Source organism: Ascaphus truei, chromosome 2, assembly GCF_040206685.1.
Source record: "Ascaphus truei isolate aAscTru1 chromosome 2, aAscTru1.hap1, whole genome shotgun sequence".
NCBI lineage: Eukaryota > Metazoa > Chordata > Amphibia > Anura > Ascaphidae > Ascaphus > Ascaphus truei.
The window spans coordinates 189990805-190013565 of NC_134484.1; the positions used below are offsets into that span (position 1 = coordinate 189990805).

Consider the following 22761-nt stretch of genomic DNA (forward strand, 5'->3'; position numbering starts at 1 on the left):
AGCCGCTTCACATACTTGAAATGATTGGCGTTGTGAACTCCATCCGTGGAGACCCTCAACCGTATATCCACCGGTAGTCGGGCTTCTCTCCCGAACATCAGGAAGTAGGGAGCGAATCCAGTAGATTCATGTCTAGTGCAATTGTAAGCGTGTACTAACATTTCTACATGTCGGCTCCACTCTGTCATTTGCACACCAGTTAGGGTCCCCAACATGTCTAGTAAAGTACGATTGAACCGTTCGGGCAGGGCATCTCCTTCAGGGTGGTACGGAGTGGTTCGTGACTTAGTGATAATCAAAATCTTTAACAATTCCCGAATTAATTTGCTCTCAAAGTCTCTGCCTTGATCAGAATGTAGTCTGTTGGAAAGGCCGTAGTGTATGAAGTATTTCTCCCAAAGGACCTTGGTTACCGTGATGGCTTTCTGGTTCTTTGTCGCGAAGGCTTGGGCGTATCGGGTGTAATGATCTGTGATGACCAGTACGTTACATATTCCCCGGCTATCCGGCTCAATACACAGGAAGTCCATACACACTAAGTCCATGAGGCCCGAGCTTTTCAGATGTCCCATTGGGGCTGCTCTTGTGGGAAGCGTTTTGCATTGAATACACCGGCTGCATCGTCGACAATGACGTTCCACCGCCTCTCTCATTTTGGGCCAGAAGAATCTATCTCTCATAAGTCCAAAGGTTTTATCGATGCCGAGATGACCATGTTCATCATGTAATGACCTTAGTACCAAGTGTTGTAGCATCATAGGGAGGACCAGTTGTCGCCTACTTGGGTGATTATGATAATCCACGACTCTATACAGTAGATTATCCCGCATCTCGAACTTGTCCGCTTCCCTCATAAGGATGCCCACCACATCACTAGGGGCGTGCTTTAGCAGGTCTGTACGATTTTTCTGGATAGCGTAGCGTATAGTACCAGCTATCGAGTCACGAACCTGGTATCGCACCATATCACTCCAGGATATAATTTTGTCAGGCGTAATGTGCATTTCGCTGGGGTCACAGTATGCAGCCGGGATGGCTTTGGATGCACACCCTAGAGAGTCCGCCACTCTTAGTTCGGAGAACGTCACTTGATCATCAACGATGGCCGCAGTACAGCACATGGCCCGCATCTAGGGTCCGGGAATCTCTTCCCATTGGTCATCGTCGGGAGTGGCGTCCAGCCCCGGTCTTCTGGATAGGGCATCGGCTCCCACATTCAGAGGGCCAGGTTTGTATTTCAGGGTGAAACTATAGCTGAAGAGCGCTGCCAACAAACGATGGCCAGCCACGTCCAGTTTAGCTGAAGTCATACTGTACGTAAACGGATTATTGTCCATCCGCACTTCGCAAAGTAACTCCATAGAGGTAGTCGTGGAGCTTGTCCACTGTAGCCCATTTTAAGGCGAGAAATTCTAACTTATGCACGGATAATTTTGATCACTGGGCGTCTGACTGCGACTGATGTAAGCTACCGGTCGAAGCCCCGCTGGGTGCTTCTGTTGTAACACAGCACCTAGTCCGTTGAGACTAGCGTCCACATGTAGAATATAGGGTTGCTCTGGATCAGCATAGGCTAACACCGGGGCAGCCGTCAAACTCTGTTTTAGGCCCAGGAAGGCCTACTCACACACAGGAGTCCACTTGTCACCGAATGATTTCCGGGCAGAGGTCGCCTTTTATCCAGTGTCCTTCGGATATATTTTAAGGAGACTGTTGAGTGATTTGGCACGACGGGAATACCCCTCCACGAACCTACGATAGTACCCGCAGAACCCCAGGAAAGAGCGCAGTTCTACAACATTATCGGGTCGCGGCCAGTTTACTACAGCTTCTATTTTAGCTGGGTCAGTGGCTATTCCGTCGGCCGACACGATATGCCCCACATGGCTCACTGAGGTTCTACAGAATCGGCATTTGTCTAAGGATAACTTGAGTCCTTCTTTGGCGAGGCGGTCGAGTAGCTGCAGGAGTCTGGTCTCATGTTCCTCCAAAGTTCTTCCAAACATGATGATGTCGTCCAGATACACTAAACATTCTCTTGGATTCATATCTCCCAATGTTTTTTCCATTAGTCTTTGGAAGGTGACTGGTGCCCCACAAATGCCCTGCGGCATGCAGGTGAATTGATAGAAACCCAACTGACAGATGAAGGCATTCTTCTCTTGAGCCTCGGAGCTCATGGGCACTTGATAGTATCCGGATCTTAAATCCAACACACTGAACCATTGACTTCCATTGAGAGCATTCAGGATCTCTTCTATGCGGGAAGGTTATACTGATCAGGGATCGTGCGATTATTCAAAGTCCTATAATCCACACACAGTCTCACAGTCCCATTCTTCTTCCTCACCGCCACAATGGGGGACGCGTAGGGGCTCCGTGACTCCGTGACAATCCCAGCCTCTTCCATCTCATGGATCACAGCCCGCACATCATCAACTTCCCTAGGGGCGATGCACCGGGAGCACTCACGGAAGAGGGTCGTATCATTCAGGCGAATAGTATGCTGGGCACTGTGACTGCACCCCACATCCCTGCACGCTCTGCAACCTTCCCTTATTCTCCCATTGCAGCGGAGATAAGGGTGAGCCTGGGGGACCTGGCTACATGTATAAAAGGCTTTTTCCCTATATCCATTCAACTCCTGGAATGTAGACAATACAATGAATGTATAAGTGGTTGAATTATATGGACCAATAGGACATCCTGGTAACTGACCAATAAAGTTTAACCCCTGAAGAAGCCGTTAAGGTGAAACGCGTAGGGCGACTGCGCAGGAGAAACAGAATACCCGTTATGCAGGAGAAGCTGGTGTTTCCAGCTGAGGGATCCAAATCACGTGACAGGAGAACATCAAAACATGTGAAGTGGAAGGTGACTCTTACTGTGAGCCGTGCATGGTATGCACGCTGGAGCAGCGGGACAGATGCAGAGATGAGTGTGAGAGACTCACCTCTGCAAGCCGGACAAACACTCAGAACCACTCATAATCACCTTTTAATCCATGAGTGTGATGTGTATTTGTTTTATAGAGTTGTTAATTAAAATGGAGTTACACTATGTCTGTTTCCTATAACCTTCCTCCTTATATGAAATCCTAACATTGCGGGAGATGGGGTCCAATACAGAAAAAGTGGAGGTGATCCCTATCCTGTGGCTGATAGTCTCCGGTTTATTCCATGCTACAAAGACAATCAACATTACCTGCAACAGCGACATCAGGAGTAAGTGATCGATTGTGTTATCCTGAGATATCGGTTCCAGTGGTATCAAAGGACCCAGTACTGTTCCTGATCCAATAATTTGGAAAAATGCCTGCTAACGCCATCCAAATGTGAGTGCAATACTTACCTCAATTATTTGTATTATCAGGCATTCTACCCCATGTCCCCCTTTCTCTACTTTTTGCACCTAGGTCAATCTGTTTGTGTGTTTATATCTCTATTTCTATCGCACACTCCTAGTGTGATAACATAAATACCATTTATTAAAAAAGCAAACAGTGAGTCTGCAATGGTAAAACTCACAAATGCTGACAGGTCTCAAGTATGTTTGAGTCAAAAGCTCAAACTCTGTCTCTGCTGTCCAGATGATAGATATCTTTGGTGCTCCAACATCAGCCATAGTCAGACAGCAGAGACGGAGCTCATACATGCTTGAGACCTGTCGGCGTTTGGGAGTTTAACCATTGCAGACTCATTGCTTGTTTTTTAATAACTTGTCTTTATGTTATCACACTACGTGCGTGCGTTTCTCTTTTTTTCCCCTTAAGATTTCATCGTGGTTCACCCCGCAAAGGATGCTGCGGGAAAACTACAAAAGACACGATTCGGTTTTTATATCTTTCACTTTCAACTTTAATTTTATCTCATATATGGACATTTGATTTTCATTTTTTATAGTTGGTATCTGTCCAATACATTTTATCTGCATGGTGTATTAGTGGATATTTAGATATTTAGGTGTGGCGCTCAACACTAATGCAGTGAATAATTTAAATAAATCTTTTAAAGTGATTAAAAATGCATTAATTATAAAACATAAATATATCATGTCTAAAATATAACAAACGTGATAATTGTGACAAATCACTAGAAAATATGTGAATGTATGAACCCCAATGTCAGTAATAGTTAGGTTCAGAAAAAATTATGGTAAATATACTCCTCCACTCAGAACCCTGGAACAGGATACATTTCAAATATCCTCCACAATCAGCATCCAAAAAAATCAGGGGAGCGGGGGACGTATCACCAACAGAGAAAGAGAAAAAAACGCTTGAGTTCTGCTGTACCGCACCACCCACATTTGCCACAGTTTGTAATATGCCCTTGATTTTCCTGCCATTCGTGAGTATAACCATTGGAGGTCATTATTTGACTGAAGGCTTACTGTGTTCTGCAATACTGCTCTGTTTTTTTTTTCTCTTTCCCCATTGTTGCATTTGGGTAGTCACTTAATATTGATATTAATAGACTCTTTTAGAGTCATTGTTAGTGCCCTAGCGCTGTCCTTCTTTTTCTGTTGATATATATATATATATATATATATATATATATATATATATATATATATATATATATATATTCTATCCATAATTCTTTCCCTTGATGTGCCACTCTTGCCTTTTCCCCCTCTTCCCCACCCACATGTTTATTTCCCATCCCTTTTCCCCTCCTCCATTTTCTTTTTCCCTTTTTCCTTATTCTTCCCCTTTTCTCTGCCCTATCTTAGTCTAATTACTCCTATACACATACATATTCACATTCTATATTAGTTAAATATATATTTTTCTCTACGTGGTTTATTTTTATCTGTATAAATGATATATTATATTAACATTTCTAATTTCTGTATATTTCTATATTTATGGTTTATTTAATTTTTATTTCTAGTCTTTATGGTTGCCTAATTATGTTTAATTATCTTGTTTTATTATTTTTAATGCATTTCTGTCCTTTTTCTGTTGACCAACCAGCTCGTTAGGATTTTCTTACATATGTTTCTTCAAAGTGACGGGACAGTGGCAAGAGGTATTCAAAAAGATGTATAATGGCACTTGTGCTAGCAGTTCAACCACGCAATGAAAGCTTAACCAATATACCCAACTAAAGTGGGCCTAAAGGGACTAAAGAGACTAAAAAGACCAGGATTGGGTGTACTAGTGAATTAACTTTCATTTAAAGATCATTCATAAACCAATAATCCTGCACCATTAACCATTTCACTGAGGAACATTAAACATGTTTTCCTTGTGAATACAGACAATATTTGGCTGAAAACTGGCTTACTGACCTATAAGTCCTGGTCCAATATTTTAATAACAATGGGTAGAGGAAACCTTTGGTATGCTGGTGCATAGAGTCAGCAAAGAAAGTGGAAATGAATTTATTTATTTATTAAATGTTTTAGCAGGAAGTAATACATTAACAGTTACCTCTCGTTTTCAAGTATGTCCTGGGCACAGAGTTATGATGACAAATACATGGTTACATTAAGTCAACAGGGTTGTACATTATATATAAAGACTTTGCATGAACAGTTAAAGATAATATATATTGTAGGCGTATGTAACAGTTACAGACCAAATTAAAATGTGAGACCGCTTTAGTTTTGAATGAGACTGCTGCTGTAACATTTCCTCCCAGCACCCCATACCATGCGCAAGGTACAGGGGAGTAGGAGACGTGCAGTTTCCCCCCTCAAGGAAATTGGAGGTGACGGGCGCAGCGGACACACAGCGGATGGGGACCATGGACTCTACAATATGTGAGCAAAATTACCATCAAAGCAAAGAGTTACTACCACACGCTGGGAAGCTATCCAAAAATGCTGTTTTTGATGATACTGGCTGTAAGTGCAATATTGTTCATAATCTAGTCTTTTGTAATAAATTTATTGTGCCATGATCTTTTCTCTCTTCTATTTCCATTGCAGCTCTATATGTATTGGAGACCTAGCCTGTCTAGATTAACCTCTGACAGTCCGGATAGGAAAAGAATTACAACACAAGTTATGCAAAATTGTAAGTGCATGAATTCTAATGTATGAACTTTAAGGGTTAATTAACCTGTATTGACACATTTCTATCTTCTCTTATTTTATTTCGGACTAAAACTAAGATACTTGAGATAACGCGCCGGAGAACATCTTTTCTTCTTTGCTCACATTTGGAGGGACTTGGAACTCTCTCCTGGACTCTGGCTGCTAAATCTAAGTATATCTATATTGGACTCATTACCTTCCTCCGTTAGCACTATTACGTTTGTTATCACTGTATATTTGTAATTAACTCATTTATATTAGATTAGTGTTTAGCGCTGCTTGTTTTCTTTTTGATAACACACAATGAGAATAATACAAAAAGAAAGGATATACTGTAGGGCATATGTATCAAGGTGAAAGTGGAGCAATTATGGGGCACAAACATTGCTCCAGGTTTATCAAAGAAAAAATCCTATTGACAATGAATAGGATTTTTTTATTTGGTACATCTAGTGCAGTTATTTTGCCTACAAATGACATCACTATTGCCTTGATACACATGCAACACAGAATGTAGAATGTTCATCATTCCACCTCAAAGAAAAGTGAAAGGTAAGAATAACGTTAGAGGAATTTACGATGACTTAGAGATATGAAAGTGGCAACTTTAGATTCACACTTTTTGCAGGTAGCTTCCAATCTGCTGCACAGATAATCCACGTAAAGTAGCAACAACATTCTTATTCATTTGCAATATGATCTATCTAAAAAAAATCCAATCCATTTATTGATTGATGTATTAATTATTCTCCACATAAATATACTCATCCTTCGTAAATTGTTTTTACTTGTCTACTATGTCTGAATGTGATCTAGGTATTTATTTAGCAATTTATATATATATAATATATATATATACACATGTATATATATATATATATATATATATATATATATATATATGTATATACATACATATATAAATATATATATATATATATATGATTCTGATTTAGCTGTGGGGCAACCCCATAGCATTACATTACGTTAACTCGAGTGCATTTTAGAGTATTTGTACCTAATCATTTCATCTTTGTTTTCCTTGATACACATCTCTGACCAGTGCATTTGTACCATTTTATATTAACATGCACATTGTTTGAAGGAGTAATGGGGCAGCCCTGCCTGGGAGGAAACGTAACTAAGGATTGTGGCTTCTGGAATAGTTAAAAGGATTCCAAAAAATTAACAAGTGTGTATTTAAAAATATATATTTTTAACAGTGACATGGTAATCAAAGCTTTGGGGAGTTTTCACACTCTTTATCTAATTGGTGATAAGGATTGTTAGTCGGTCTTTCAAACTTGGTTAATTCTTTGAAAAGCATTTTTAAACAATCATTAGTCAAACAGATACACAAAGTAGCTGACATGCTTGAATTCCGTGTAGTGAGACAAATATCAACTATAGCCATTTTTTTTTGCAACCTAACACAAGTAAAGCAAATGTTTTAATGTTGACAAAATATTTCCAGTGACACTGATGAGTTGTTTTCAAAACATGTTTTGGCCCCTTACATTGGAATGCTTCTAGTGGCAGCCCCACGTAGCAGGTTAAACAACAGCAACACCAAGCACATAACATCAAAGTACTCTTAAAAATATACAACATCCTATTATTATTTTTTTCTTTTCAGGCATAGAAATGTTAAAATAAGCATTTATATGTAGAAAAAAAGCAATCATCTTCATTTCAGTCAAAAGTCTACAATTCTGGAGACTAATATTCCTGGATTGCAACATCATAAAAAAAAGAGAAAAGTTCACATTAAAAAGCACATGGAACCCATCATGTACCCCGGACACAAAGGCTGCGGGCAACAGAATACCCCGGTGCACATGTGGTGGACTTGCCCTAAGGTCGCTGTCATGATAATGCCATGAGATATTGGGTATTTTTTAATCCCTCTGGTGCTTAAGGAGTTAATGAGCTACAGTTTGAGTAAAATACAAATATGTGTGGTGTCTTTTCCGAAATCTGCGGGCTTAGTCGTTGTGCTAGATCACAAACTGACTCGCAGGATACTGGACCTTTCTTTCCATCTAGGCCCCTTGGTCCTTGCTACTGAACAGACTGCTATAGGCTATTGACATAGAAACCAACAGGCTCATTTCCCACTGCCACTAGAGGTTCAATAGCTTTGCTTTGAAGGAAACACGACTTACCTGCTGATCTTCTTCTGTATCTCAAATTGAACAATACATTTGGTTCATTTACCAAATGTAGAAACTCACCAGTTTCTTTTAAACAATTTTTGTAAATTTCAAAAGGTGTGTGTCAATCCTGGCTAAACTGCAGTAGTGTTCCTACACGGAATCCTATTTCCATCCATACTTTTCTAATTGGTATTCTTGTATACAGTCTCCCATTGACGCCTGTTGAGAGGCCCATGCAACACCACTTGGATATAAATTGTCTTTTTATAACTCTGAATTATCCACTCTAATTATCTATATTTTGTCCTACCTACTTGACTACTCTCTAATTTAAACCACTCTCTCCCCCTCCTTTCTTTATTTTCTGTTCATCTCCCTTGTTAAAATTCTCAATAAAAATCTGAGTAATAAAAAGAGCACACAGAACTCTGTTAAATGGGTATATTAACAACAAGAGATGTAAAGAAAAAAGTACCCGGCTCTGCACCTTTAACATACAACACTGAGTTCTGACGTGGGCTTAAGCAATAGGAGAATTACATATATATATAATAATATATATATATATATATATATATATATATATATATATATAACACAAACAAACAGTAGCGCTTAATAATTAATTGTGTGAATATTAACGTGCTTAAATCTATACAAATTAGGTATATATATATACATATTATTGCTCCATTAACGCTTCAGTGTTGCACAAATAGCATAATAAATTATGCGCGTGTTAAGGAAATAGTGTGTCACCCTTTGTTTAAGTGGAGCTGCATTAAATCTTGTGTTAATTGTGTGTAAACTGGATCAATGTCTGCTAACTTTAATTCTGCAACATCTGTTCTCTCATATATAAGGAATTACTACTAATCTTATATGAAACGGGACTTCAAGTTCTAACATCCCATGATGCTAAGTAAATCAGTGCAAAGATAATTGTAGGGATTGGCACAAAACAATCAGAAGTGCTAGTCCATGATACAGAGCAGATTGTCTTGCAGGTACAGTAGTTATCAAAGGGCCGCGGACATTTCGCCACAGGACAGTTCACCACAGCAGACCCCCCGGAAAGCCCAAGTGCCATTTTGGGTAATGCCAATAGGTGCAACTTTCATTCCTAACCGCAACGCCTAAATCCTAAAGCTGCGGCCATAGTGCGCGTGCGCGACAAAGGTGACCGGCTGAGGCACGCCTGTCGCCTCAGCGACCTGTGGACTCCCTTGCGCGAGCGGCGGGGAGCCGTGGCCATGACGTCATCTGGCTTGGTTCGCCCTGATTGGCTCAAACAGCAACGTGACAAGCGTGGGGTGCAAGAAAATCCTGTGTTCAGGTCTTATAAATAATTATATTTTATATTTATATCTATGTGTTTCAATATATATATATATATATATAAAATATTATTGTTATGTACACTATGTATATATAAATTATATATATATGTCTCACATTATATCAGTCTCTACTTCATATTCATAATGCACCCATAATGCAGATTCTACAGTACTAGTTACATTTCTAATTCCTTTAAAAAAACAATTTCACCTACTTTCATTCCTTTCCTAGCTCTTCAGAGCCAAAGGGACGAATGAGAGTTCCAGTTGCCTTGGGCTTAAATCCCATGTAATACACATACAAGTGGTTGAAATATTTGTTTTGACTATAAATAAACACGGGGGGGGGGTATTGGGGGCATCTCTTACAATAACTGAGATCCCTGAGCAGCAATGGGTGTACAGATATAACAGCAGTTTCATGAACTGCTATTGATTTTGTTTACAAAATAGACATTACACTTACAAACAGAAGTAGCAGGCGTTATTTCAGCAGAGGTTCAAACTAAGGCCGAGTCCATAGACGGAAAGGCCGTGCTGAGGCGTGCGGACGCTCTGCGCTGAGCCCCTGCATCCTCAATGAGGATGCCTTGAGAGGGGGCTCACGCGAGCGTCCGCAGGCGTGCTGACGAGTTGGAGGTTTCAGCTGAGCGCCAAGCTGCTTTTCAGCGCGCTGTCGGCTGAAAACCTCCAATCAGCCTTAAGCAGCGTCAACGTCACGGTGCCGTGACGTCGGCGCCGTGACATTGACGTCAGTGCGTCGCGGACGATTGGCCCAGCGACGTCACTGCCCCGCCTCCAACCACCTCCCCCCGGCTCCCTTCGCGCACGCTGGCTCGCCTGCAAGTCCGTGCAATCGCGCTGACTGAAGCAGACGAGCCTCAGCGTTAGCGCGCCTCCGCTCTCCCCACACCTCTATGGCCCGGGCCTAAGATGTTCCATGTTTCCAGTGCAGCAAGGTGGGCCACTACATTTTTATACTTTTAAGTATAACATTTTTTATCACATTTTTTTTAGGTTATCAGAACCGCGTAGACTCAAATTGTGACCTGGTGTGCAACAGTTTGCAAATTGTATGTGGATGTATCAAGTACACTGATCTAGCTCTATTTTCTTACTTATATTTTCACCACAAAAAGTCTGCCAAGTTGTAACAATCTCCTTTAGCTTGGCAAAAACGCTTCTTACATGAGGTTCAGCAGTGAGCAAAAAATTGACCAATTGTGCCAAATTGTCTTTGTTTTGCTACAGTACAACTCTCTCATAGAGTCTATTAGGTGGTGGATCGGCTTTTTTTTATTTTGCTGTCAATTAATATGACGTGGGTGATTATAAGTAAATATGTCACATAGGTAAATATTTTATAATTGTAAGGAAAAAAATACAATATTGTAAAAATTTTTACCAGTGCACTAAATTAAGGTCTATTTTTGTTCCTATCATTGGGACAATTATTTTAATATAACTGCTTATTGTTCACCATATTGATTTATGGCCAATGATAACCAGTTTCAGGTAGAACCTCATATGTTGAAATGTGTATATATCAGCCTCATGATGTAACCGTGCTATACAACTGAGAAGTCACAATAAAAAAATCAGGCAACAAATGCAATTACATCTGCACCTAGATTTTGAACTCAAGTATTAAGGTCAATGTTGTAATGTGCAATTCGAATACGTATTTAAGACTTCAGTGCTGCCTGCTGAGAAAATGCCATTCAGGCATTCATGTTCAAATCGAGTCCTTCAGGAAAAGCTTTCTCTTCAGTTCTTTCCCATCTCAGTGCATTTGCTTCCTTTCTTCACATTGTTTTGCCTAGCAGAGGGTGTTGTTTACAAGTGCCACTCAGACTGTACGGTGGTCTCACTGTGATTTAAAGCGCGCTCGCGGAGCCTCACTTCAAGGCATTCCACTGTGGGTGGGTAACTTTTCAATTCAAACTTGTTAGCAAAAATGCTTCTGGATTTCACCAGCCATTGCAAGTCTCCTGTTCCATAGATGCAGATATCCCGTACATAATGACCTAGAGAAGAAGAAAAAAAAATATTAGAGTATATATAGATATTTAAAAAAAAAAATATATATATATATATAATATATATATATATGTATATATACTGTATAAATATATATATGAGATTACAGAGGTTTCTACAATCTAATATTGGTCAATTTCATAGGAATTATCTCTAAAACACAGAGCCATTGAATGCCAACTGACTTGAAGTATTTTGAATGGTTCGGTGGGCTTGCTGTTTGGGACTGCATGTGGACTACAAAAAAATCTGCCCCATGGTTTCACGTGGTTGAAAATACAGGACTTATATGATGCCCACATTTGAGCGTCACCTGTTTGCGATTTGTGACCTTTAAATATAAGGGAAGAATAGACATACCGGTCCATATTAACGTAAGAATCTTCGCCGTAATATAACTTCTTGTTCTGCCAATTTACCTAAATGGGGCTCTAAGGTATCTTCCAGCACAGGAAGGTGCTTTATGGCAGAAGATAATGCTCAGTGAACTCAATATGGGGAGGATGTGTTTCCTGTACTGTTATTCCAAGTGACCTATGTCATGGGCAGAGGGTTTTCCCTTCAGAGGGTATCAGAGCCTAGATAAGCTAGATCTGACATGGATGGTCAGGCCTGCAAGGCTAGTAAAAACAAAAAGTGGAAGAAGTTTCAGAAAGTGCTCAAACATTTCTGCTTTATGTTCTTAAGAGGGACCGGTGCCATTTATGTTTTGCAAATAAATGACATATGCCTATATTATCTTAGCAGCGTTATTTCATAAGACATCTTCAGGTGCTAGAAGACACCATATACCTGTACCCCATTCAAGTAAATGGATTCTAAAGTGTGTTCTGGCAGACACTGGAAGGTGGTTAATGGCAGAGTAACGTTTAGTTAATATACCGCATTAAGTTTATTCATGTGACCTGAACATGTCTCGTGCCTGAAAGAACAGAACCTATCCATTAAAAGTCAAGGATCTGACTTCCGGGAAGTAGAGCTCTAAGATGGATTTAATTTCTAGGAGCTCCTGTTCAGCCTAATAATAATAATCTGCAGACATCGTTGTTCTTATACATTAAGAGCGCATATTAAAAGGTATTGCTGGGGAGCGTACCATAAGCCTGCTTTTCTTAGAATATTTGTGATTTGTTTAATAATTTCTCCTGAAGTTCATACGTAAAAGAAAATGTGTGGCTCCAGAGGAAATATTTGGGCGGCACAGGGCTAAAGGCTTGTTTGTTCCTTATGCTGTCTCTAAATATGCTGTCGTATCTGGTGATCCTTACATCCTCTGTCACATCTACTGTAGGTTGAGGTGTCTGTGCTGTTTGACCTACTAGTAGTGGACAGAGCGTTTGCGAGCCCAAGTAGTAGGGCTGCAGAAGCAATCCTATTGTCAACTGTTGCAAATTAGAGATCCCCTGACATAGTTTCCTAATTCTCCCTCTCTCACAGTTCCTTTATTTGTCCACCGGGTGTGCTGCTGCTTCTGTCTGCTCTGGGGTTTCCTCTGTCTGTCTCCTCTTGATTATCCTGGGGTTCCCTGTCTTCTGTCCCTACCTGCCTTTATAGTTTCCTGTCTTTTGTTTCTCCTTGTTTTATGTTTCCTGGACTTCTCTGCCACAGTCTGTTCCAGATCCCTGATCCTATACTTGTCCAGTTCTTGCTAATAAAGGTCCTTGCCTGTAATTAGGCTTGTCCCAGACTGTTCCTTGCCCTGTCCCTGCCATAGCCCCTGTCTATTTCCTGCTGCTGACCTCTGCCTGTGATCCCGACAACGATTATTGCTCCCTGCCCATGGTCCCTGCCCGTGCCCCCGACTAAGCCTTGCCTGCTCCTTGCTGTTCCGACCACTGTGGTCCAACCAGCACCTGAAGTCCTGACATTATGTTTGTATTTGGCTACAGTATCCTGCAATGTATTGTCAAATGTGTGTAGCCATGCCATCTGTGGCTACTGGTCTGCTTCCCTCCTGGAAGTAAGCCCTGGTACAAGCAGGCCTTGCCAGTAGTTGATATGGGGTTTTCCCCCTCCGAGGAGCTTCATTTGAGTGAATGCGGGAGGCAGTGACATCAGGCCTGGTGCCCTCCTCCTGGCAGTACTTAAGGGCAGTACCACCCCAAATTTAGTGGTGCCTTTCCCCACTTGAGGAAGGCAGGTCACACAGTGGAGAGGCTGATTATTTGGCCTTCTCCAGTCCTCCCCTCCGGGCGGGAGTGAGTGTGGACCATATATCTGCCTCTACGAGAGAGACATGGAAGAGCTAGGATGGCTGCGGGTGCCCTTGGTCTGTAGTGACGGTCCAGGGCCCATCCTTCAGAGGTAGTTGAGAGTTACTTCATTGGGCAGAAGCCTGCTTATTAATGTGCTGTTACAGAAGTGATAATAAACCGTTCCTCTTGTTATACCTCCTGCCTGGTGCGTGACCTTACTGGGGGGAGAGGTAATAGTTCTACCGTGGGAGATCACCTTCAGTTCCTGGAGCCTACGGCAGATGAGGTGCTGACTACAAAACAGATATGTAGGGTATGAACCCCAGAAGCCTAGTTCTGTGTCCCCACTACCACCAGTGGATGACTCAGCCCTCCTGTTACCAGCAGGTATCATGCACCACACAATCCGTAATGGCCACATCTCCCACCGCGTGCGGGAAACACTGTTACATGTGAAAATGTATGTCAGTGTATTGTAGCAAAGCCTTCCAATAAATAAAAACCCAAGGCTCTACCATATTGAAAACTTATCCCACTTATCCTATGAAGTAAAGTAACTTTTGTAGTTCCTTGTTGCCATCTCTCATATATAAGATAGCAAAAAGTCAGTGCTTAATTTGGTGATGGAGATTGGATACAGACATAGCAATAGTTGTAAATGAGCCCAGCACGTGCCAAGCTACTTGACACAATTTACTAAAAGCCTTAATGTTTCCATGGGAAGCTACTAAAAAGCATTGGCACAAATTTTTCAGGTCCATTTAAAGGGAAGAACTTGCTGAAAGTTGTGGACTTCTACTGAAAATGGCTCCAGGTGATATTAGTTTAATTACACACATCTGCTGCAACAATCCCTGACCTTTAATAGCGGTTTGCAACTCATAAAATACTAGAATACTAGATGTCCTTGTGTCTGATGATCAAACTGCTTTTACCTCTAAAGAAGTCAATAGTTTTTCCAAAAATAACCTGATTTGAGCTGTCACCATTGCTCCTTGCTGGACAGTGGAGGAGTAATGATGACAGTAACATGGGCACAGTGGAAGAGTAATTTTGACAGTAACATGGGCACAGTGGAAGAGTAATTTTGACAGTAACATGGGCATAGTGGACAAGTAATGGTGACAGTAACATGGGCACAGTGAAGGAGTAACATGGCACATAGGAGAAGCAAATGGACATCAACACAGTAACTTGCTGAAGAAAGAGAGCTTGTGCCCTGTGATATATATATATATATATATATATATATATATGTATGTATGTATGTATGTATGTATGTATGTATGTATGTATGTATGTATGTATGTATGTATGTATATATATATATATATATATATATATATTATATATATATATATATATTTATATATATATATATGTCTGTGAATGGCTTCTCTGGCTTTGCATCTGATTCCCATACTGTGCTTTAAAGCTGTGTTAACAGCGAGCATTAGCTTATATGGGCTCCATGTAACAATGGTTTTTCAGACAAAAGGTGACGCATTGTGTGCTCATTTGCATGTCATTTCCCATAATACCTTGCTGCAGTGGAAGCACTATATACTGGGTATAATGGTGAACGGCAGGGTTGCAGACTTGTCTAAGACATGAGAATGTGCTCACAAGTAATCATTTTATTTGCTATATGCAATACGGTGAATGTTTCTTGTTGCCCTTTTCACCCACCATAACTTAAAACGCACACACACACACACACACACACACACACACACACACACACACACACACACACACACACACACACACACACACACACACACACACACACACACACACACACACACACACACACACACACACACACACACACACACACACACAATCAGTTTCTGCTTATTAACAAAGAAAACTCTCCCAAAACAAGATATCTCTACCATTACCATATAGCTAAAAGTGACCATGAAGATGGCCCTGCTAGTGTACAGGCGATCGAGTGTGATCCCTGTTTTTAATTCTTGCAGTGAGCAAGAAATAAATGTTTCCCAGTCCAGGCTGTGTGAAGTGAACTATGCAGGTTATTATTCCCCAGATGGCTGCACTATGTAAACACATCAGTAGGGTCTCTCACAAAGCAGTGCTCGACTACAATACTTCCTTCATGTCTAAACTGTTATGGAGATAAAGCTGAGGAATCACAGGTCATGAAGCTGTAACCTTTTTGTTACTTTACTGGAAAATGATCATTTATAAAAAATGTTCTACTGGTATTGTGGAAGCAATATTTACAATAACCTGCAATAACTTGTGAATGCTTTATTTAAACAAACCTACAGTACATAAAGTTTTTATGCTTCCTGTCTGTTATCCTTTTGTATAATATCTGTTCAGTCACAGGAGAGAGTGAGAGTTTACAGATTTGCATTACTTGCTGAATGTAAGAAGTCCCATTGTTTTTTTCCCAGTGAGGGACCTTTACTCATAGCTGCAGGTATTTAATAACTTGGACTGACTTTGTATCATTTCTGTGCAAGCACGGTAAAAAATCTCAATTATTTCTTTATTTTCCTGCTAGTTTGGACTTTAGGTAATGTCTATACAAGTTATTTCTATATATGCAGTGACACTTTTACTTATGGCCCGTGGAAGTCAGAAAATAAATAAATACAGCTTATTTGTGTACTTTTTTTGGCTGGTATGTGTAACGGTGTTTCTGGCCCGGCCTGACCCACCCAATCTCACATTGGCCCCTGTGGTCTAACCGGACCCCATTACAGTGTGAATATGCCTGATGGTGCACCTGCTGGCTACAGGACTCCTGAGTCTCCCGCATGATGGTGTGTGGGGAGGACCCGTCAGACAGGCAGCTGAGGTAGTGTGCTGAGTCTCACCTAGTTCCAGTGCAGCGCCTCCACCTCACCAGGGTCCCTGCGTCCGCAAGGGGATGATCCTGGCGAGGAACTCCTCCGTGGTGCTCCTCTCTGTACACTCATTCTTGATAGATACACGAGAGGGTTTCTGGCTGAACTCATCTTTATTGACACGGCAGGGCAACTGCCCTCCACAAGGAGTATCTTCAGCCGCTCATCTCGCCAGTGCTCCCTTTAGTTAGGTATGTCACCCAGATCAGGGATTCACTTATTCCCGCAGGAATCACTGTCCTGTGCCAGGTCCCTGGACACAGCCTCCCATGGAGTTACTATAACATAACTGACACTCTGATAAAACTTGAACTCCTTCCTCAGCTCTGACAAGAGCTGGAACTCCTTGCTCAGCAGAACAACTAACTAGACAGCAACAGCAACTTTCCAGCAACTCACTTTTAGACACAGTGCTGTGCCTTATGTAAGCTTCTGAGGCTGACACATCTCTGACATCACTAACCATGGAGTCAGAGCATGTGACCAGTCCCAGCCATACACAGAGCACCCCACCAGGGTGTGAGGGGAAACCTCCATAATTACTGCTGGCATGCCCACACTTACCAGGCCTTACTGCCAACAGGAGAGATGACTGTAGGCATTTTACATGACCGCTACATTCTCCCCCTGGTGAATCCCATCGTCCTCGCTGGGACCTAAATTTGTATACCTCTTTCCAGGAAGCACTGTAACGGAAAACATAATTAACATCACACAAATTTCCTCATAATACAGTACACATGAATACAGTCATCCGCCAAGCCCGCCCCGACCAGCAGCCACGAACCCGCGTAATGTCTCAGTACCCCCTTAATAATAGTGATCTGGGTCAGGTTTCCTCACTTCCCGGTTACCCATATCCAGGACCGTAACATCATAATGCCTAGGTGATCCTCTCTCTGGCACATAGGTCACCCTATGTTTGTGAACATTTCTCCCTATGCTCCACACTCGCATCAGGGTGTCTATTCTTTCTTCCGCCTTTTTACCTACAATGTCGCTCCCCCTATTGGCTAAATACAGCTCTATAGTTTCTTGGAGCCACGTTTCCCTATTGTCCTCAATTTCATCCATCAGGGGCTCCGGAACATAGGGATACTCCAACCCATGGGATTTTTTATATTTGGCTATTATAGCCCTCTCTGCCCTACTGACCCTGGTCAGATCAGCATTACCTGCCCTCCCAGGTAACACCCATGATAGGGGCTCATCAGGATCTACTGGATCTGATAGTGTGTCGGGACCCATGGGCGCTATGTCTCTACGCTCCAGCTGGAACCACCTCTCCTGTAATTCCCTGTCCCTCTGCTCGGGTGTAAACTCTCCCTCTCTCCACCAGAAATCTACTACGTCCTCCCGCCGGATGAGGAACCGAGTACGGTCCATCCATGCGGAGTACCCCTCAAATAGTGGAGCCCACCACCGGGTCTCCTTAAAGGGATTAGGCCCTGGTTCCCTGTCGTCATCAAACGAAAATACCCCTGACGACCTTGTGGATCGCGGTTTGGACCACCTTGATGACCCCGGAGCCCTTACTGCCGGTTGGGGTGCTGTATCCGCCACCCTCAATTCTCCCCCTCCCCGTAAATCGCCTTCCGTAGCTCCACTGAGCTGCCTCTCCCCAGTCCGTTTTTCCTCCCCCCCCAAAGGTATGTCCACAAGTTCCAAGCTGGGCGGTGAACCCGGTGACCGTGTGATAGGGGTAGGGGCATTAGCTAGGGCATGGGGTTGGGTATAGGGGCAGGGAACGGGACCCCACGGGGTTACGACCCGCTCCTGGCTGTCCGTAGACTGGTCCAAGGATGACGTCTCACCCTCCTCAGTCCTGAGATCGTCTCTCCGATTTCTGGGCAATACGAGCGGTCGGGGACCTTCCCCCAATCGCCGAAGCGTCGCTGCTTCCCCTTCCTGGGTTCCGCCGTCGCCACCGGAAGTGACGTCCTCCCCGGAACCGGAAGCGTCGCCATCTCGCGTTGGACCCCCATGCGGGATCTCTTCTCCCACGACATCCGGTTGCTCCGCCGTCGCCACCGGAAGTGATGCCGTCCCTCCACGTGCGCGTTGGGCCTGGCGCGGCCCTTCCAGCGCTTCGCCGTCTGTTGTGACCAGGTAAGAGATAGGGCTTTTTGGCTTACCCATCCGCAGGGGTGTAGGCGTCTCTCTCCCATCTCCGCCAGGTCCTGGGATGGCGGGACTCCGTCGGTCGGATCGCCGATCTGCGGGGGACGTCCGGTCACTCACCCCACGGGGCGTCGTTCTCCCCGTCTGTCTTTTCCGCTCCGTTCTTGCTACCGCCAGCTCACGGAGGTCCTCATCAGAGTAGTCCCCTCGCCCCGACCTAGGGGTCTCGGGGCGGGGTGAAAGTCTCTTTGCCCCTGTCGCGGGGTTTAATCCAGCCGCCTCAATGGCCAGTGACCCAGCCGACTTGACCGGCTCCAGTCCCTTGTCTCCGGGACTCGCGCGGTTGATCCATAGCGCGCCCGGGGACTCAGCAGAGCGCCGTGTCCCATCCACCGGGGGGTCAGCAGGCTGTATTGGGACGAACGTGGGCATAGGCCACAGATACAAAGTCCCGCAATGAGGACAACGTGCCATCGTATTCACAGTACCTCCGGGCAGCCCGCATTGTAGGCAGAGCCCGACTACCGTCTCTGTATTGGCCACCCTCACCACCAGCACCCCGCCGGGCACTGAGTAGGGCTGGGTGGAGACCATAGTGCCCACAGTGGAGGAGCAGGCCATTCTTGGTACAGGAGTCACTTCCTGTACAGGTCTCTCCTTCTCTGTGGTTCCTCGCAACTGACTGGTGGAAGTTGCTGGATCCGCCACTCCCTGCTTCGGCTCCTCCCTTCTCTGACAGAGTTGGAACCCGCCCCCAGGGGTTGCAATAATGGGCGGGTCCCACAGGGGAATATCATGCCCCTTAATTAAGGCCGCACCTCTCTCAGTCCTGGTGGGCGCGGTCTGCGTTTTCGCGCCAATTTCCTCCTCAGAGCTGGAGTCTTTTCCCGCGGCTAGTTCCCGCCTTCTCCTTGCAGCAGCTTTTTGCACAAGGTACCTTTGCTTGCAAATCACCTCCACGGCCGGAACTACTTTTTGTAGTGGCGCCGTCTGGATATCAGTCCCTGGGCCCAGTGGGTGCATCCCCACAGGCCATAATTGAAAGTCACTCCCCCTGGTAGAAATCAGGGGAGGGTCCCATAAACTCAACGGTTGACTCAGCACAGGGGCTGAATTAGTCACTGTCCATCCCGGCGCAGCCATAGCTTTCGCGCCATGCCCCCCTTCAGGGCGGGGCTCTGCTGTTCGCGCCATTCCCGGCCAGCTCTGTGCAAGTCCTGCAGCAGCCATTTTTTCTGCGCCTGGCCCATGCGGTTTCCCTAGCAAGCGGGAACCGCCATTTTGGTTGGTTTTTGCGCCCAAAAAGTCCATTCGTTCGCTCTCCTCACGGGGTTCTCCCCCAATTATAACAATTTCTTCACACTCTTCAAGGGTGGCCCCTCGCTGTCCCATACAGGATAAAAACGGGGCAGCCATAGCCTTCGCTCCGCTCCAGAGCAGCCTGGTCAATGACAATTCAGCGACAGTCTGCTCTTCAGTGGGTTGCACGCCACGGGTGCCCTCCCCATCAGCCTCTGTCCGCCATTTTACGTTCTCCGCGCCACGCGGCTCCTCCACTCTCTCATAACAGTTGTCGTACATGAGGCTCCACTCTGCGGGGCAGCCACCACACCGGTACAATAAAGATTAGCTCAGATGCACCACCACATGTGTACCTTATCTAGGTGTGACTCAGTGTTGCACTACCTCAGGCTAGGCTCACTCTCTCAGTGTCTGCTGTGACTCCTTCCTCCCAGTCTGTGCTCCCTACGGTGAGTGTCTGGAATGGCTAGGTACTCTGGCTGGCTCTGGCATGCAGTACTTGGGGCGTCTACCTGTCTTGGTCAGCCTAGCGCAGACCCTCTCCAGGACTCCTGACCAAGTTAACAGGCTGTCCCTTCTGGCATCCTACCAACTAGCACTGCCTCAAGGTGACTCGGTCAGCTATAGCCCGCTCCAGACCCCTCACTCCCTTCAGGCCCCTAGGTTGTCCCTGCGAACTGACAATATCCCGTCAGCCCCCTGACCACCCCTAGGTCCGTCCCTACGCAGCACAAAGTGGCAGCAGACACTCTCCCTGTTTCCCAGTGACCTAGCTAAAAGCCTGTCCTGTTGACGGATCTGATCTCAGCAGCTCGCCTCCAAATGTAACGGTGTTTCTGGCCCGGCCTGACCCACCCAATCTCACATTGGCCCCTGTGGTCTAACCGGACCCCATTACAGTGTGAATATGCCTGATGGTGCACCTGCTGGCTACAGGACTCCTGAGTCTCCCGCATGATGGTGTGTGGGGAGGACCCGTCAGACAGGCAGCTGAGGTAGTGTGCTGAGTCTCACCTAGTTCCAGTGCAGCGCCTCCACCTCACCAGGGTCCCTGCGTCCGCAAGGGGATGATCCTGGCGAGGAACTCCTCCGTGGTGCTCCTCTCTGTACACTCATTCTTGATAGATACACGAGAGGGTTTCTGGCTGAACTCATCTTTATTGACACGGCAGGGCAACTGCCCTCCACAAGGAGTATCTTCAGCCGCTCATCTCGCCAGTGCTCCCTTTAGTTAGGTATGTCACCCAGATCAGGGATTCACTTATTCCCGCAGGAATCACTGTCCTGTGCCAGGTCCCTGGACACAGCCTCCCATGGAGTTACTATAACATAACTGACACTCTGATAAAACTTGAACTCCTTCCTCAGCTCTGACAAGAGCTGGAACTCCTTGCTCAGCAGAACAACTCACTAGACAGCAACAGCAACTTTCCAGCAACTCACTTTTAGACACAGTGCTGTGCCTTATGTAAGCTTCTGAGGCTGACACATCTCTGACATCACTAACCATGGAGTCAGAGCATGTGACCAGTCCCAGCCATACACAGAGCACCCCACCAGGGTGTGAGGGGAAACCTCCATAATTACTGCTGGCATGCCCACACTTACCAGGCCTTACTGCCAACAGGAGAGATGACTGTAGGCATTTTACATGACCGCTACATATGTAATAGAGTTAAAGTCCATAACAGCTTTTACATACAAATGGCTTTTTCATTTACAGACTTCAAACAGGAAAACAAATGAATAATTAAACAAGTAATATTAATAATTGTTTGTGTATAGCACTGCTAATATTATGTAGTGCTTTACAGGGATATTTTACAGACACTGTATCTGCCCTGTGGAGCTTACAATCTATGTTTTTGGTGCCTGAGGCACAAGTAGATAAAGTGACTTGCCCAAGGTCACAAGGAGCCAACACCAAGAATTGAACCAGGCTCCCCTGCTCCAAACTCAGTGCTAGTCAGTGTTGTTACTCACTGAGCCACTCCTCGTTAAGTAGTCTTTTTATATTTATTTGCGTCCTTGTGCATGCACACATTGGGCAATGTACAGGCTTCACCATACCCACAGTGATGCAACTGGTAATACAAAACTTGTACCAACTCTCAGTAAAATAAAAGCATCTTCCTGGCTCCATGACATTGCCGTGTTCCTGCACTTTATGCTAGAAGTAGAGGAGCATGTTATTTGTACTGAACCTTTCTCTGCTGAATGGGACAAAAATAAATTGTCTCTCGGTTCTCCAGCGACAATGGGTTTAAACACTCCTCGCTAATGTCTGCCAAGTGTTCTAATATTTGTTCTATCATTATAGTCTAACAATCATTATCTTGGCTGGGTAGGCAGCCATTAGCAGCAGACATAACTTTGGCTTGACTAGTGTCCTGGAACCTGTCTGTTTATTTCCCCTGTTCTAAGGCTACTATCACTCCTCAGTGTTATAATGTTACAAATATAACTATTTCCCTTGGCTTCTCGGCCAGTTGCCTTTGCAATGCCCCTTTTTCTCAGTACGTTGGGATGCTCAATCTTCCCCCTGCTGGTTGGCACAGCCTGACTCTATTTCCTGCTTGTCCAGGCTAGCATACTTCCTCTTTTAGCCAGCAGCCATCTTGAGCAGTCACCTCACTTATCTCCTCTGGTAAAGTGATTGTAATTTACCTACCTCTATACC

At 44.3% G+C, this 22761-nt stretch overlaps 1 protein-coding gene across 1 annotated transcript in view; it reads right to left on the reverse strand.

Annotated features, from left to right (window-relative positions):
* Nucleotides 1-5377: 5377 nt before the first annotated feature.
* LOC142487049 (N-acetyllactosaminide beta-1,6-N-acetylglucosaminyl-transferase-like) overlaps nucleotides 5378-22761 on the reverse strand; it is a 79740-nt gene continuing 62356 nt past the window's right edge. The window contains exon 3 of the mRNA XM_075585726.1: nucleotides 5378-11568. Coding sequence (XP_075441841.1) covers nucleotides 11378-11568 — 191 coding nt within the window. The 3' untranslated portion in view covers nucleotides 5378-11377. The remainder of the gene's footprint in view (nucleotides 11569-22761) is intronic.